We start from the raw sequence: 19296 nt of genomic DNA, 5'->3' as shown, positions 1-19296 counted from the left end.
GAAGTATACAATATGTGTTCTTTTGTGTCTGGCTTATTTTACTCAGCATAACGTCTTCAGGGTTTGCTCATGTTGTAGTATGTTGTTAGAATTTCCTTCCTTTTTTTTTGATAGTTTTAAAAAATTATTTTATTGAAGTCATATTGGCTTATAACACTGTAAATTTCAGGTGGACATTATTATATATCAGTTTGCGTATAGACTGCATCGTGTTCACCACCAATAGTGTAGTTTCTATCTGTCACCATACATACATGCCCATTTACCCCTTTTACCCTCCCCCACCACCATTCTCCTATGGTAACCACTAATCTGTTCTCCTTATTCATATGTTTGTTTGTCTTCCACATACAAGTGAAATCATACGGTGTCTTTCTCTGTCTGGCTTATTTGACTTAGCATAATGCCCTCAAGGTCCATCCAAATTGTCACAAATGGCACAATTTTGTCTTTTTTATGACTGAGTAGTATTCCACTGGAATGGACACTTGGGTTGCTTCCACATCTTGGCTATTGGGAATAATGCTGCGATGAACATACAGACGCATAAATCTCTTTGAATTGTTGATTTCAAGTTCGTTGGATGAATATCAAGTAGTGGGCTAGCTGGATCATATGGTATTTCTATTTTTAATTTTTTGAGAAATCTCCATACTGTTTTCCACAGTGGCTGCACAGTTTGCATTCCCACCAGCAGTGTATGAGGGTTCCCTTTTCTCCACAGCCTCTCCAACATTTGTTGTTTCTTGTCTTGTTAATTATAGCCATTGTGACAGGTGTAAGGAGATATTTCATTGTAGTTTTGATTTGCATTTCCCTAAGAGTTAGTGATGTTAGACATCTTTTCATTTGTCTGTAGGCACCTGTATATCTTCTTTGTAAAAATGTCTCTTCAGATCCTCTGCCCGTTTTTTGATCAGCTTGCTTTTTTTTGTTTATGTTGAGTTGTATGTGTTCTTTATATATTTTTGAAATCAACCCCTTGTCAGATATATGACTTGCAAATATTTTCTCCCAGTTGGTGGGCTGTCTTTTCATTTTGTTGATGGTTTCCTTTGCCTTGTAGAAGCTTTTTAGTTTGATGTAGTCCCATTTGTTTATTTTTTCTTTTGTTTCCCTTGCCTGAGTGGACATGGTATTTGAAAAATACTGCTAAGACCAATGTCAAAGAGTATACTGCCTATATTTTCTTCTAGGAGTTTTATGGTTTCAGTCTTACATTCAAGTCTTTAATCCATTTAATTTTTGTGTATGGCAAAAGATAGCAGTCTACTTCTTTTGCACATGGCTGTCCAGTTTTCCCAACACCATCTATTGATGAAACTTTCCTTTCCCCATTGTATGTTCTTGGCTCCTTTGTCGAAGAGTTACTGTCCATAGATGTGTGGTTTTACCTCTGGGCTTTCAATTTTGTTCCATTGATCTGTGTGTCTGGTTTTGCACCAGTACCATGCTGTTTTGATTACTATAGCTTTGTAGTATATTTTTAAGCCAGGGATTGTGATGCCTCCAGCTCTGTTCTTTTTCCTCTGGACTGCTTTGGCTCTTGGGGTCTTTTGGTGTTCCATATAAATTTTAGGACTCTTGGTTCTATTTTTGTGAAGAATGTCATTGGGATTCTGATTGGGATTGCACTGAATCTGTAGATTGCTTTAGGTAATATGGACATTTTAATTATGTTTATTCTTCCAATCCCTGAGCATGGAATATCATTCCATTTCTTTACATCTTCTTCTATTTCTTTCAATAATGTCTTATAATTTTCATTGTATAGGTCTTTCACTTTCATGGTTAAATTTATTCCTAGATATTTTATTATTTTTGTTGCAGTTGTATATAGGATTGTGTTCTTGACTTCTGTTTCTGCTACTTCATTATTAGTGTATAGAAATACAACTGATTTTTTTATGTTGATTTTCTACATTTGCTGCAGTTGTTGATTATTTCTAATAGCTTTCTAGTGGATTCTTTAGGATATTCTATATAGATAATGATGTCATATTCCAAAACAGTGAGAGTTTTACTTCTTCCTTTCCTATTTGGATCCCTTTTATTACTTTTTCTCGTCTAATTGCTCTGGCCAAAATTTCCAGTAGTCTGTTGAATAAGAGTAGCAAGATTGCGCACCCTTGTCTTGTTCTTGTTCTTGGAGGAACGGCTTTTAGTTTTTCACTGTTAAGTATGATGTTGGCTGTGGGTCTGTCATATATACCCTTTAATATTTTGAGGCACTTTCCTTTTATACCCATTTTATTGAGAATTTTTACCATAAATGGATGTTGGATCTTGTCAAATGCTTTTTATACATCTATTGAGATGATTATGTGATTTTTATATCTCATTTAGTTAATGTTGTGTATCACATTGATTGATTTGTGGATGTTGAGCCATCCCTTTGTCCCTGGTATAAATCCCACTTGATCATGGTGTATGATCCTTTTAATGCATTTAATGTATTGTTTAAATTTTAATTTTAATTCGATTTGCTAATATTTTGTCAAGGATTGTAGCATCTGTATTCATCAGTGATACTGGCCTGTAATTTTCCTTTTTTATGTTGTCTGTGTCTGGTTTTGGTATCAAGGTAATGTTGGCCACATAGAATGAGTTAGGAAGCATTCCATCTTCAATATTTCGGAAGAGTTTGAGAATGATAGGTATTAAATCTTCTTTGACCATTTCGTAGAATTCTCCAGAGAAGCCATCTGGTCCTGGACTTTTGTTTTTTGGGAAGTTTTTGATTACTGTTTCAATCTCTTTACTTGTGATTGGTCTATTCAGATTCTGTAATTCTTCATGATTCAATTTTGGGAGATTGTATGAGACTAAGAATTTATCTATTTCTTCTAGGTTATCCAATTTGTTGGCATAATATCTTTTCATAATACTCTCTTATAATCCTTTATATTTCTGTGATATGTTGTAATTTCTCCTCTTTCATTTCTAATTTTATTTATTTGAGCCTTGTCTTTTTTTCTTAGTGAGTTGGGGTAGGGTTTGTCAATTTTATCTTCTCAAAGAACTAGATCTTAGTTTCATTGATCCTTTCTACTGTTTTTTTAGTCTATATTTCAATTATTTCTGCTCTGATTTTTATTATTTCCCTCCTTCTACTGAATTTGGGACTTTTGTTCTTTTTCTATTTCTGTTAGGTGTTAAGAATATTTATTTGAGATTCTTCTTGTTTGTTGAGGTAGGCCTATATTGCTATAAATTTCCCTCTTAGTACCACTTTTGCTGCATCCCACAAGAGTTAGTATGTTTTCATTTTCACTTGCCTCCAGGTATTTTTTGACTTCTCCTTTGATTTCTTCATTGATCCAATGGTTGTTCAGTAGCACATTGTTTAGTCTTCACATATTTATGACTTTCCCAGCTTTTTTCTTGTAGTTGATTTCTAATTTCATAACATTGTGGTCAGAAAGGATGCTTGATATGATTTCAATCTTCTAAAATTCATTAAGGCTTGCTTTGTTTCCCAACATATGGTCTATATTTCAGAATGTTCCATGTGCACTTGAGAAGAATGTATATTCTGTTGTTTTTGGATGGAATGTTCTACGTATATCTAGTAAGTCCATCTTGTCTAGTGTTTCATTTAAGGCCACTGGTTCCTTGTTGACTTTCTGTCTGGATGATCTATCCATTGATGTAAGTACGGTATTGAAGTCCCCTACTATTATTGCGTTGCTCTTAATTTCTCCCTTTAGGTCTGTTAATAGTTGCTTTATATACTTTGGTGCTCCTGTACTAGGTGCATATATATTAATGAGTGTTATGTCTTCTTGGCAGAATGTCCTTTTTATCATTATATAATGCCCACCTTTGTTTCTCCTTGTCTTTTTTATCTTGAAGTCCACTTTGTCTGATGTAAGTATGGCTTTACCTGCTTTTATTTGCTTGCGATTTGCTTGGAGTATCATCTTCCATCTCTTCAACCGTAGCCTATGTTTGTCTTTAGAGCTGAGATCCTTTAGAGCTGAGACCTTTAGGGTGTTTCCTGGAGGCAGCATATTGTTGGGTCTTGTTTTTCAATCCATCTAGCCACTCTATGTCTTTTGATTGGTGAATTCAATCCATTTACATTTAGAGTGAATATTGATACATGAGGGCTTAATACTGCAATTTTATCTCATTTTCATATTGTTCTATATTTCCATTGTTTCTTTTTCCTTGTATTTCTGACTGGTATATCAGTTTGGTGGTTTTCTGTGATGGTTTTCTCTTTACTTTTGATTTGTGACTCTGCTCTTATGTTTTGTTTTGTGGTTACCATGAGGTTTGTATAAAAGATCTCATAGATGAGACAGTCTATTTTCTGACAGCCTCTTATCTCCATTAGCCTAATCAGGTTCCATCCCTTTGCTCTTCCTCTTCTATGTTTTTGATGTCACAACTTATTTTTCGTATTGGGAATTTGTGACTAAAATGAAGTGCTTATTTTTGATACTTTCTTTCCCTTTATCTTTTATAATTGTTTGCTAACCTATTCTGATAGAGATCTACAATTTTTTTTAATTTTGTCTATCTCTCATTGCTCAAAGCTGTGTAAACCTTTGCCTTTTTGTTTCAGGTAAGAGGTCTCCCTTTATCATTTCTTGAAGACAGGTCTAGTGGTGATGAAATCCCTCAGCTCTTGTTTATCTAGGAAAGGTTTTATTTCTCCATCATATCTGAGGGATAATTTCACTGAACAGAGTATTCTTGGCTGATAGCTGTTGTCTTTCAGTATTTTGAACATATCATTCCAATTTCTCCTAGCCTGTATGGTTTCTGCTGAGAAATCAGCTGAAAGCCTGATGGGGGTTCTTTTGTAGGTTATTTTCTTCTCTCTTGCTGCCCTTAATATTTTTTTCTTTGTCATTGACTTTTGGCAGTTTCAATATTATATTCCTTGGAGATGGTCTTTGTTTATTGATGTAATTAGGAGTTCTATTGTCTTCATGTACTTGTATGTCCAGTTTCTTATCCAGGTTTGGGAAGTTCTCAGCTTCATTTCTTTGTACAAGCTCTCTGCTCCTTTCTCCCTCTCTTCTCCATCTGGGATACCCATAATCCTTATGTTACTTTTCCTAATTGAGTCAGATATTTCTCAGAGAATTTCTTCATTTTTAAATAATCTTAGTTCTTTCTCCTCCACCTGAAACATTTCTAGGTTTCTATCTTTGAGTCCACTAATTCTCTCCTCTATAAGGTCTACTCTATCTTTTATGCTTTCTACCTTATTTTTTATCTCATTAATTGTGTTCTTCACATCCAGAATTTCTGTTTAGGTTTTTTTTAGGGCTTAAATCTCTTTGGTGAAGTATTCCTTCTGTTCATTAATTTTATTCTTGAGCTCACTGAGTTTTCTTGTAACTCACTGAGTTTCTTTATGACAGCTATTTTGAATTCTCTGTCAGTTAGACTGTAGTCTTCTGTCACTTCACGTTTGGTTTCTGGAGAGTTGTCATTGTCCTGTTCTGTAATGTTACTGTAGTTCATTATGGTGTTTGATGAACTACAGTGCATTTGTGGTAGTAATCACCTTTTCTTATTTGGGTACAGCTTTGGTTACTTTGGTTTTGGTCACCTGGGTCTCATGTTCCTCCACTGGCTCTCCATGGCCTTGGATGCTGCTGTCTTGTGTACCACCTGCACTGCTGTTCCTGAGTTGTCTTGGGGTGCTGGTTGCACCGATGCCAGGGGTTCTGGGTTCACAGATATCACTGTTTCTGGTGGGGGGGCCTGTGGACCCAGGGACTTATATACAACCTCCTGCTGCTGGTGGAGCTTGTGTCAGAGTTGCTGCCATTCAGGGCTGAGTCACCAGTTCCACTGTGGTTCCTGTTGCTACCAGTCACAGACTCCACCTGCCACCATTGGGGGAGGGGGACAGGGGTTGTTTTCTGTCCCTGCTCTGTCTGCTCGTAATTGTTCCAGTCAGCTGCTCTGCATTCACATGGTTGGGGCCACTGCAGCACAGTGGGAGCTCCTACAGGCAAGGCCAGCTGGGCTCCGCAAGCATTCATGTATGGGCCAGGCTGCCCCCAGTTCCATTCACAGTCATGCTGACTGCTATGAGGATCTGCAACCTGGATCACTCCCAACAGCAGGGAGTAGGGTGGAGGTGGGGGGTGTTCCCCCACTTCCACTGCTTCCCAAGGGTCCAGTCCACCCACCTTCAGATGTATAGCTGCATGGATCTCTCAGGCATCCTGTTGTGCTGTGTAGGAATCCTCTGTTGGTTAATGGATGTCTATTTAGTTGTAAATTAGAGGGGAGAGACAAAGGGAACTCACTCCAACATGATGCCGATGTCACTCCCCGAAAGTTTAAGATTTTTTACATTCTTTTTATCCTTAGAGTATACCCTAATAAAGACACAAATTCAAAATTCCTTTTCTGAGGTCAAGTATCTCTGTGTTTGTCACCAACTTGGTAGTTATTTTCATTCATTTTGGGCAGCTTTCAAGTTAGCTGTCCCCTATTTATGGTTATTTAGATTGCTCCTTTTTTTTTTCTTCCTTTTTCGCTATTACAACGCATGTCATAGTGAGATTTTTGTATTTTTTCAAGAGAATTTTTGGTATAGTTTCCTAAAAGTGAGATTGCTGGGTTGAATGATTTTACACACATATGAAATTTTGCTGGATATCATCAAAATTTTTTCTATAAAGCTGTTATCATTTTGCATTCCCTCCAGCAATGTACAACAAGAAGCTTGGGTAAGAAAAGGACAAGGCTGGGATTATTAGAACCTAGAAACTTGGAAGAGACCTTGAGGGGAGGGCACTGCTCGGCCACTGTTAATACCTCAAGTGCTAGGAAAAGGGCTTCCAGGAGTTGGAACTCAGATCTCAAAGGATGGCATGTGGCCAGGATGGTGCTGCCACCTCAGGAGCCTGATGGAGGCCCCCTGAGGAGCTAGGCCTCAGGTCTATGAGGGCACACAGCCCAAGTAGTGCTGCTACCTCCAAGGGGGCATAATGAGACTGGTTCTGGGAGTGCTAACCAACTGGTGACTGGAGCCAACTGCTGGCCTGAGGGAAGCACCACTGCTGACGCAATGCTGACAGGAAAAGCAAGCAAATAGGCAGGAGCAAGTTCCTTTTCCCTCTTCCTGACTTTTCATCCCCTTCTATCACCTCCTATTGACAGAAGCTAAAAAAGAGTCAGCCAGCAAAGAAACAATCTGATTTGTTGTGTTCCTGCATCACAGAGCAAAGTAGAGAGAGATGGCCTTGGAGCTGAGAGACGATAGCTAGCATACATTAAAAACTGGGATTTAGTCCATGAAAACAAGAATGTTACAGTATCAACAAATTAATGAACATAGTTCATCACACTAAGCTATCATGTGTCATTTTTGTGCTGATTATTAAGATATATTGTGTTTCAGCATCAAATCCACACTTCTCTACTCCACTTTGTTAAGGTTAGGCCTTTGCAAATCACACTTCTCCTTTGCCAGGCTCCCTTTTAGTCTCTGGCAATAGAAGATGATAGAGGCAAGCTGGAAGGAGGGAAGAGGCAGGAGAAGTTTCTTCCTTCCTGTTTGCTTCCTGTTCCTGCCAGCATCGACACAGAAATAGTTCATCCTGGCAGGAACAACTGACTTCAGTAGCAACAGGTGGCTCCAGTTCGCAGCTTTTCCACACTCAGATCAGTCTTGTCATAGTGCTTCAGAGAGACAGCACCAGCCAGTTGTACTCTTTCACCAGAGTCCTGGAACTCTTCCTAACTTCAGTAACTACATCCTGTCCTGTTCCCTCAGCCCTGGAGGTGCTGGGTGCTTCTCCTAGTTACTTCCTTGACGATACTCCACTGGTCCCTTTTGCCTTTTCAGTTCTTGTTATAAATTATAACAATTTATAAAATAAATACAATAACGAATACAATCTCCATCAATGCCAAAAGTCACATGACAAAATTCAACACTCATTCATGATTTTTCTAAAAAGCACTGAATAATAATTGATAGATAGTACTTTAATGTGATTATAAATATACATAACCAGCTCAAACCCAGCATCTTACTAAATGGGTAAAACTGGAGGCATTCTCACGAAAATCAGGAACAGGACAAGGATACCTACCACTATTTAACACTTTACTTAAGGTAGCAGCCATGCAATTAGACAAGAAAAAGCAATGAGCTGCATATGAATTGGGGAAAAAAGAAGTAAAGATAGCTTAGTTTTCAGGAGATATGTCAGGAATATACTACAAACAATAACAGAGTTTAGTAATTAACATACAGAAATCAATAATCTTCATATATGTAAAGAATAATCAATTAGAAGAGAGAATCAAAAAGAAGATTCCATTTATATTACTAAGAAAAAAAGGTAAAACATCAAGGCATAAATTTATCAAGAAATGTGTAAACCTCTATGAGGGAAACTTTGAAACTTCCCTAAAGTCTCTATAATTTAAAGAGTATGGGGGCCGGCTCCGTGGCCGAGTGGTTAAGTTCGAGTGCTCCGCTGCAGCGGCCCAGGGTTTGGATCCTGAGCTCGGACATGGCACCGCTCGTCAGGCCACGTTGAGGCGGCGTCCCACATCCCACAACTAGAAGGACCTGCAACTAAGATACACAACTGTGTACAGGGAGGGTTTGGGGAGACAAAGCAGAAAAAAAAGACTGGCAACAGTTGTTAGCCCAGGTGCCAATCCTTAAAAAATAAAATAAAATAAAATAAAATAAAATAAAATAAAATAAAATAAAGAGTATGGTAGTGGGGCATAAAAAAGACACACAGACTAGTAGAAGGGAAGAGAAAATGGAGAAATAAATTTAACTGCACATGGAAATACAACATAAAAAAAGGTGGCATTTCGGGGCCAGCCTGGTGGCACAGAACCGCTTCGGCAGCCCACGGTTCGTAGGTTTGGATCCTGGGCGTGGGCCTACACACTGCTCAGCAAGCCATGCTGTAGCAGCATCCCACATAGAAAACAGAGGAATATCGACAAAGATGTTAGCTCAGCGACCATCTTCCTCAAGCAAAAAGAGGAAGACTGGCAACAGATGTTAGCTCAGGGCCAATTTTCCTCACAAAAAAGAAAAGAAAAAAGAAGGTGTCATTTCAAATCAATAGTGGAAAACACAAATTTTTAAATTAATGGGGAGTCACTTGGAAAAAGGTCAAAATTGCATTCATACCTCACCCTATACAATAGAACAAAATCCACATGGGTCAGAAATTTAAATGTAAAAACAAAATGTAATCATGGGTAAATGTCTTGATAATCTGGGAATAGGAAAATTGTTTCTTACTGTGACCAAATTCCACTGCTAAAAAAAAAAAAAGGTTGACAAATTTGACTATATAAAATGAAAAATAATTTGCATGGGAAGGGAAAAAAGAAAAGACAAATCTCATAGAAAGGAGAAAAAAATAGAAATAAGCAATAGGAACAAAAATATAATACCAGAGAATGATGACTACAGGAAGTCCAAAGGCTGAAAGTAACAGGGGTGCAGGAAAGGGATCAAGGGCTGTCAGGGTGCCGAGCTCCCCAACACTGTGTACACCGTGCCTGTAACAAAGCCTCTGGCCTCCACTCCACCGACACTGCTGGTCTTGTGAGCAAGTTCTGTGGGACTCTCTTCTCCTACAGCAATTCTCAAAGTTTGCTCCTAGGACAATCTACCCCCAAATTCTCTGAAATGTTTGCTAGAAATGCAGATTTCTGGGCCTACCCTTTTACTTGTCAGATATTGTTTAAGAAAGCTTTCCCATTTAGGCAGAATACAATTTGACTGGTCATTTGAATGCAGTGAGCTATGTACCTTGAGCTCAGATATGAATAGGATTTATTACTTTTCATGACTGGAATAGTAGGTGAGCTTTAAAATAAAGTCATAAAAACCAAATTCACAAGAGCCTGAAAGGTTAACCCCCTCAGCCAAGTCATCAGATTACATATAACACAAGTAATTCTGCAAGGAGAGGAATGAAGGGTGAGAGAAGACTGGCTGGGGCAGGGGGTGACTTTTAAAACCTCTGAGATGTTCCCATATACTGAACGGTTTAAAAACAAAACAAAACAAGACAGCTTGGCATACAGTGAGAAAACCAATGCGCAAAGTATTTATAATACATTTTATTTGGCTAAAAGGTTAATAGCTATTGTTTAGTTAAGGGCTGTGAGGTTGAAAGAAGCTTAAATGAGCAGGTGGATAAGTTACAGGATAACCAAAATGACTTCCTAAGTTTAATATTACAAAACAGCTACTTTAGGCGCATATATCTAAACATAAGACTGGATAAATCAACACTCCAGGAAAACGCAGAAGACGAAAAAAAAACCTAAAACTTTTCAAAACGCGTTTCCTTTTCTTGATCCTATTTATATATCTGTTTTGAGAGGTTATGGTTTGAGAATTCAGAAAAACCAGAATCCATAAATTCACCTTATCTTCTCATCTTCCTGCAAGGTAGAAAAAAAGGGAAGATTAACAATAATAACACAGAACTACTGCTTTTGCTGTGAAGCATGGAGAAGAAAATTGCTGCTTCATATCAGTAGAAAGCTGTTTCCTCAAATCACAAGCTTTGCCATGTATTTGAAATACTCTGTGATGGTGGGAAGTATTAAAGTTTAAGAAAAATTTATCAACATAGATTTTATACATGTTACCTACATATTTCCTTTTTATTATGAACGTTAGCATACATGTAAGAATATATGAAAACATACAATTTAAAAACAATCAAGTAAAAGCTGATGCACCTGCCACCCAGGTTAAGGAATAAAATACTGCCACACTCAGCAGCTAGAGGAGACTAAGGAGAAACAAGAACTAAAGGCAAAGTGAGATCCTGGATAGGATTCTAAAAGAGCAAGAGATATTAGTGGAAGTCTATAGTTTAGTTAACAGTACTGCAGCATAAGATTTTCTAGTTTTGAAAATCATACCATGGGTATGTAAGATGTTAAAATTAGAGAAAGCTGGGTGAGGAGCATATGAGAAACCTCCATTCTATTTTTACAACTTTTTGGTAGGTCTAAAATTAGTCCAACATAAAAAGTTTAACTTACAACTCAATAATAAAAAGACAACCCAACTAAAAAAAGGGCAAAGGATCTGAATAGATATTTCTTCAAAGAAGATACACAAATGGCCAATAAGCACATGAAAAGATGCTCAACATCATTAGTCATCAGGGAAATGCAAATCACAACCATAATAAGACACCACTTCACACCCACTGGTATGGCTAGAATCATCAAAAAGTCAAATAATAATAAGTGTGTTGGCGAGGATATGGAGAAATCAGAACTCTCGCACACCATTGGTGGGAATGTAAAATGCTGTAGCATCTTTGGAAAACAGTCTACCAGTTCCTGAACTGATTAAACATAGAGCTACCAATGACCCACCAATTCACAACAAGAGTTCACAACAAGCAATTCACTCAAGAGAAGAGAAACATATGTACACAAAAAGACTTGCAAACAAATGTGTATAGCAGCATTATCCATAATAGCCAAAAGGTGGAAACAACCAAATGTCCACCAATACACAAATAGATAAACAAAATGTGGTGTATCTATACAACAGACTATCATTCAGTCATAAAAAAGAATGAAATACTGATACATGCTACAATATGGACAAACCTTGAAGACATTATGCTAAATGAAAGAAGCCAGCTCCAAAGACCACATATCACATGATTCCATTCATAGGAAATGTCTGGAACAGGGAAATCTATAGAGACAGGAAGTAGATGAATGGTTGCCTAGGGCTGGGGGGTATGGTAACGATAGGTAAAGGGCATGGGGTTTGTTTTTGAGGTGAAGAAAATCTAAAATTGACTGTGGAGATGGTGCACATATTCATGAATATACCAAAAACCACTGATTTGTACACTTTAAATGGAGAGATGTATGGTTTGTGAACTATAGCTCAATAAAGCTGTTTTTTAAAAAAAGCCCTTGGGTCCTTTATTTCACTTTTAATTTGCTTCTCTTGCACCCTCTCCTGTATTGCTGCCATCTGCTGGTTATTGTTTTAAAATACCTGCCAGAACCTCCAATATCTAATTTTATAAAAAAACCAAACACTGAAACAACATAAAGAAGTGAACATTTAACAATATTTTTCTCTATCCTTTTGAAAATACTGTCCCAAATACGATCAGGTTCATTTATTCTTTAAAAAAATGAGATTCTGAATAAAACACATGTAAAAGGCATTTGGGCATTTTTGAGATAATCAAGGAAATCTGAATAGATTTTGAATAGATATTGAATAGGAATTAGCTATTAGATGATAACATTGATAACTTTGTTAGATGTGATCATTGTTGTCCAGTTTGGTTGAGAAGTTCTTATTTTTCAGAGATATATATGGAAATGTTTTAGGAAGTGAATGACCCAATATTAGGCATTTGCTTTAAAAAATACCACAACAAAAAAGGATAGATGAAGTAAATATGTCAAAATATTGATGACTGTTGAACCTGAGGGATGGATACATGGGGGTGGGAGGTACTATTTTCTCTTTGTTGGGGTATGTCTGAAGTTTAAAAAAAGAAAGAAAAAGGAGTGCTGTTCTTTGAGGCCAAAGGACATATAAACCACTTTGAATTCTTTGAAGGACAAGGTAGAAAATAAATAAATGTGGGTAACAGATATTGAAACGCTGGTTTGCAAATCATAGGCAACAAATTAGTTTTAAAAGTCTGTTCAAAGAATAAAAGACCTTTCTTCAATTCTTACCCAGATCATACTGTGGTTGTTACAAGTCAACAGTATACGTTTTATCGATAATCAGAAGTACTCAAATGCTAATTCAGGCAGGAATTTTTTAAAAAACATATATAATATCACAGTGAAATCACTGAATATCATTGAAATACATACCTTTTGAGACTTGGCTCTTTTAAATCGAGAGGAGTACACCTTCTTCTCCGGCTTGGTAGCTCTGAAGACAGACCTTCTGACTTACTGTCAGATTTAGCAGTGTTATTTGAAACAAAATTGGTATTTGTCAAGTCCTGTAGTGTTCTATCTCCTGAAAAGAATATTATTTTCAGAAATATTTGTAAAAAGAGAGAGAGAGATGGAAAAGATATGGGATATTTAATGGCTTGCAAATTGTTGGTAGCAAATTTTTAAACTTAACAATAAGTTATAATTTTAAACATTACAATAGTAACACTGAAATTATTTGTAAATGTTTAATTTTTTTCTAGCAATAAAGAGAGGAAAAGAGACTTAAAATTTGAAATAAACTACCAAAGTGGCCTGCAACAATTTTATTCTGAAATCACATACAGGCTGATAACAATTCTTCATGATTCAACTCTCTTCACAGAATCACACAAATTAATGTGCATTCATGGAACATTGGTCATCAGTGGCTCACTCTGTGAAAGGCACCATGAGGAGCAGAGACGAAAGATGGCTCCTGTCCTCTAACATGTCCTGCAGCTCTAGACCTTTCTCCTTCCTTCCCTCCAGTATTCCTTCTACTGGAGCAGCCTGATCCATCAAAATCCTAGTGTTCCACACACATGTACTGGAAATGCTAGGCTCCCCGTAGAAAACTGTAATTGACATGGGAATGTCAAATGTCACAAAATTTCTATTAACAAAGGAACATCCTTAGGATTCAATGTTAAGGGGAAAAAGTGGGATGAGTAATGTTATATATAATAGGATTTCAAGTATCTATTTAAAATCCATAGATTCAAGTCTGTATGCATGTGTCAAAATGTTGACTGCAGTTTCCCAACTGACTGTTTTTCCTGCTATTTTCTGATTCTCTACTTCCAATTTTCTTCAGTGAATACTATTTTAATAACTGGGGCAAAGAAGAAACACTGAAGGTCAAAAGCCTACCTGTCCCTAAGGGCCTAAAATGCTCCCTTCATGACGCCTTTGCAGGTTCCTCTAGTCAAATGACTCCCAATTATAGCCCTCAGCATAATGTGTGTGCTTTTATTACACCATTTACCACATTTCAACACTGTTTGTTACTTTTACATCCATGTATTCTGAGGAAAGGGAGCTGGTATTGGTTATTTTTTAATCCTCTAAAACATCTAGAACAATGCTTTGATCACATTAAATATACGCTGTTGGAGAGTCTCGCCCTTAGGAAACTTGCAGGTGGCTTTGTTAAACAAACCAGGGCAATGCATTATTATACACATTGAAAACACTCAATTTCCTTCAAACATATGAGGAAATAAATTATCTGCCTAATGCCATTATCGGAGAACTTTGTGGTGAAGGCCAAATCCGTGTTTTAGGTTATAAAAGTCCAAGACATTCTCACGGTTATCTTCCCAAAGTATTAAACCTTTTTAAAATTGCTTCATATTGCTTCCATAGATCAGGCAACACAGTTAAATACTGTTTTTAAATTCTATAAAAATATCAGTTATAAAAGGAAATATTTTACTGGTTAAGTGAAAAAAAATACACTTTTAAAACTTGATCACCTCAGGTATTGACCTACCTATTTCTGATTTTTGTGTCCTCTGGCTGACTTTACATTTCATCCCTTCCATCTTCTCATGCACATCCTCACTTACTTGAAAGATTGGTGAGCTCTCCAGGGCAAAATTTTCTCTTATTATCAGATTTTTACTAGAAGAAATACTTAAAGGTATTGAACCTTCATGAACACTGTTAAAGGAAGACTCTTGTATATTAGGTGAATATATTTGAGATAAAGACGTCAACACCTTTGTGTAAAAGTCTGGCTTAACTGTGACAATTTTATTATTTTCCAAATTTTTTTCCTTATCGGCTTGTTCAGATTCATCTGATACTCCCTGAATGGTGTTGGTTACTTCACAGCTCTCTGGAGAAGGATCTCTGAAGGTCTTCCTTTTTGATCTGGATGGCATCTTACTGACTTTTCTGACCTGGCACTCTCCTTCTTTTATCACTTCCACAGAGGGGATATCTCTGTTTTTATTCAGAGTTGTAGTGCTTTGCTTTAGATCGTTACATAATTCCATTTGGTTTCCAGGATCAGAATCTGCTTCATTAGGAACATGTTTTAAACCCGATTCTAAGGAGATACAAGTCTGTGAAGAATCTGTTAACTGCAAAATAGGTTTGTTTTCACTTTTTGCCAAAACGTTCTTTGCCCTGCCTGATGATTCTTTCCCAGGCTTTTTAACAAGTTTACAAGGATTTGAAATTTGATCACAATTTTCCTTTTCATTACTGTTGATTTCCATACAGTTTCTACTGATAATACCTTGGCATTCAAGTCTTTGTTTGGATTTATTTATTTTAAGATCAAGATCTTTTGTATAGCTTTCTGGGCCAGGCACATCTTTATCATTATCCTCATATATTTGGAACATTTCAGAAATTATTTCTGTCTTCCGATTTACTTTCTGCCTAGGCTTCTTACTTGTTTTTGATTCCTTTCGCTGAGCAGATTGCATATCAGTGACACGCTTTTTCATATCCAACATATTCCAGGTCTCACACTCATATAAATTTCCATTATCTTTGGTGGAAAGATAAGCTGTTTTAAATTCATTTGTGACTTCCAGGTTTTCAGAAATGGTTTCTTTATCCTTTTGGGTTAGGGAAAAGAAGTCATCTTTTTCTGGGTCATGCACACCTTTGTCATTAAATTCATTTAGCTGGTTCATTTCCAGAATTATTTCTGTCTTCCGACTTACTTTCTGCCTGAGCCTCTTATTTATTTTTGATGCATTCTGCTTTGCAGGTGGCATATCAGTAACATGCTTTTTCATCCCCAAAATGTTTTGAGTCTCATAATCACATAGGTCCCTATTACCTCTTGTGGAAGGACCAGCTGTTTGAAACTCATTTGAGTCTTCTAGGCTTTTGGGGATGATTTCTTTATCCTTTAGGGCCAGAGAAAATAAGTTACCTTTTCCTGGATCATGTATGCCTTTGTCATTATTCTCATATATTTGGTTGATTTCGGAAATTATTTCTGTCTTCCGACATACCTTTTGCCTAAGCTTCTTATCTATTTCTGATTGATTTTGACAAGCAGCCTGCATATCACGGACAGGCTTTTTCACCCTCAAAACATCTTGAGTCTCAAAATCATACAGGTTTCCACTATCTTTGGTGGAAAGAGAATGTATTGTAAACTCACTTGGGACTTCTCGGTTTTCAGGGATGATTGCCGTATCATTCTGGGTTAGGAAGAAAGAGTTATCCTTTCCTGGGCAATACACACTTTTCTCATCATCTATATAATTCACTTCAGAAATTATTTCTGTCTTCCGATTTACTTTCTGCCTAATCTTATTAACTTTTGATTCATTTTGCTGAAGAATGGACACATTGGTGATCTGCTTTTGAAAACCCAACACATCCTGGGTCTCACAATTGCACAGGTTTCCATTACTGATGGTGGAAAGAGTAGGTATTTGAGACTCTTTAGAAACTTCTAGGTTTCCAGAGATGGTTTCTTTATCCTTCTGGATTTGGAAGAAAAAGTTACCTTCTTCTGGGCCATGTGCATCTTTAGCAGTATCGCCATATATCTGGTTCATTTCGGAAATTATTTCTGTCTTCCGATTTACTTTCTGCCTAAGCTTCTTATTTATTTTTGATTCATTTTGCTGAGCAGGTTGCATATCAGTGACATGCTTTTTCAAATCCAACAAATTTTGGGTCTCATAATCATGTAAATTCCCATTATCTTTGGTGGAAAGATCAACTGTTTGAAACTCATTTGTGGCTTCTAGGTTTTCAGAAATGGTTTCTTTATCCTTTTGGTTTGGGAACAAGTTACCTTTTTCTAACATATGAATCACAAAAGTCTGTCTAGAAGGTTTACTTTTATTACAAGCTAGAGAACTCTGACCCATATCAAATTTACTCTCCTGTTGGAATTTATCTGAACTTTGGGAGAACAAGTACGGTTCTTCTGGTTCATCTGTTACACATATTCTTTTCTTTTTTTTATTATACCGTGTACTTTGTCTGTCATCTTGATCGAAGCCATTATGAATTTTCTTCAGGATGTTCAACTGAGCCAGCTGTTCAGTATTGAAAATAAAATTTGGATCTTCTGAATCCCCTTTGCCATCCAGAACAACAGATCTTCTTTCTGGTCTGTTTTCAATCTTTTCCTCAATATCCACATGTGAACTATTTTTAAATTGTCTCTTTGATCTTTCTTTCTTTTTGTCAGAGCTTGAATCTTTCACTTTTCTGAAAGTTTTCATTCCACAATCATTTGGTTTTTTATTACTTTTATTTTTAGTCCCTGTTGAAACTGTAATAATTGTGCTTACTTCACTTGCAGTTAAGTCCATGTCAGCATCATACACAGTTTTCTGCAATTGAAAGTCGCCATTACCCTCAACTTGACTCACGTGCTCTGCAGTAGGTTCACCAGCAGACTCAGAGGTGTCAGGAAGGCCCTGGATGTTTCTTTGCATTTTAATATTTGTTTCATTAGTACAATCACTTATCTCATTATTCCGATTTAATCCTGGACTTGAAATCTGCTGTTGCTCTAAATCTGTCACACAGGGAGCGTCTGCAGGATTCTTTGATTCCCGAGATGATACACGTTTTTTCCTTTCAGTCACATTACCAAGAGATGGTTTCTCCTTTCTGTGGCTGATGGACTGGACGTTTTTCATCTCACTCATTAAAGAACTATTGGAACTTTGGTCTGAGCGGGAATGGCTTTCTATAAAACAAAGGGAAACAAAACTCAGAAATAAGAAATGACATGAAATTTATCATTTTAAACAAAAGAGATTAGAAATCAAACTGTTTCACAGAGAAGATTTCTGACAATGTGTTCTGTTCTGTTCAGATACTTATATTATGAAGAATCTATGCTGATAAAAAATAAAGCCAAAATGACCACAGTATTCATAACCCACATTTTATACTTGTATCTATGGAATATAATTCCTGAGAATTCACTCTGCTTTGGTCCCAACAGTAGAGTGGAGAATAGCCAAAAGTAGAGCCACTAAAATATATTTCTAGAATGGGAGGAGGCCAGCAAAGGAACCCAAATAACAGTAATAACTCTGATAAGGATTACTGTTGAAAGGCTATGAGAAGGAAGCTAAAGTTTATATAAATTACACACACACACTCACATAAATTTTTAGAAAGGAAAAATAATTCTAAGCTCTAAATTCAATATAGTTGTGGTTCCATATCCCAATCTGAAAATCTATGACAAATACAAAGCCAGACTACACCATAGGATTATTATTCTGAAATACCACATAAATAAAATGTGTCATTTTCTCTAACTAAACCATTAGCCAGGCTCAGGTTTTCGCTTTACCACTAATTGGTTATGATTTTTAAAAAGTCACTACACCTATCTAAGCATCCAATTTTTCTATCTATGAAAAGGAGAAGACCAAACTTAATAAATATACAGTCATGCACTGCACAAAACATTTTGGTCAATGACAGACTATGTATATGATGGTGGTCCTGTAAGATTAGTACTATACAGCCTAGGTGTGTAGTAGGCTATACCATCTAGGTTTGTGTAAGTACACTCTACGATATTTGCACAACTACGAAATCAACTAACGATGCATTTCTCAAGAACGTATCCCTGTTGTTAAGCAGGGTATGGTACCTTTTAATTCATAAGCTAAGATACCAAGAGAAGCTCTTTAGGCAGGTTTACTTCTAAATACTGCTCCCAGAGTAACAGTATTAGCCCATGGTGCATTTGACATTTGTCAGCATATTTATTTTTAAATTTTTCACCAGCAATTTTAAACAGCAAAAGTTAGTAAATCCATAACGTAACAGATCTAACTTATTAACTGTTTATAAACCATGCCTCAAGAAAAAAATTTGATGAACCTAACTACTTAATAATGATACTCAAAATGAACTAACAACCTTACCTTTGGGAAGTATATCAATAGAAGAAATATGCTCTGAATCACTTAAACCACACACATTCTGATTATTTTCTTTAAGAAATAATAATTCCAAATTACACTGAGTTGATAAAGGTTGTCTTGTTGATACTGAAGAGGGAATATCAGGTGACATCTTTGATTTAATATTGTCATCACATTGCATTTTCTCTTTACCATCATCATCATCATCATCATCATCATTTGAAGTTAATGGAACCCTAAAGGAAAGTGGGAAAGAATGGGAAATTTTGTATTTTACAAAAAGTATTTGGAAAATTACATGGATAGTTCTTTCTATATTCCATTTATTTAAGATCCAACCATGAACCCACCTTGTTACCTTTTGTGTTCAGTGAAGACAACTTACAAGTAAAAAACAGATAGTTTCTAATAGTACAAACCTTGGAATAAAGAGGAATGC

At 36.5% G+C, this 19296-nt stretch overlaps 1 protein-coding gene across 5 annotated transcripts in view; it reads right to left on the bottom strand.

The window, feature by feature from the left end:
* Window positions 1–10076: 10076 nt before the first annotated feature.
* Window positions 10077–19296, bottom strand: part of SGO2 (shugoshin 2) — a 28549-nt gene continuing 19329 nt past the window's right edge. For all 5 annotated transcript variants that reach the window (XM_046657737.1, XM_046657736.1, XM_046657739.1 and 2 more), the window contains 4 exons: window positions 18858–19093; window positions 14465–17656; window positions 12862–13012; window positions 10077–10419 (listed from right to left, as the gene is read on the bottom strand). In XM_046657737.1, coding sequence (XP_046513693.1) covers window positions 10404–10419; window positions 12862–13012; window positions 14465–17656; window positions 18858–19093 — 3595 coding nt within the window. In that variant the 3' untranslated portion in view covers window positions 10077–10403. The remainder of the gene's footprint in view (window positions 10420–12861; window positions 13013–14464; window positions 17657–18857; window positions 19094–19296) is intronic.

This window comes from Equus quagga, chromosome 4 (genome assembly GCF_021613505.1).
Source record: "Equus quagga isolate Etosha38 chromosome 4, UCLA_HA_Equagga_1.0, whole genome shotgun sequence".
NCBI lineage: Eukaryota > Metazoa > Chordata > Mammalia > Perissodactyla > Equidae > Equus > Equus quagga.
Note: the sequence above shows the minus strand (reverse complement) of the source record. Positions and strands in the feature narration are given on the sequence as shown.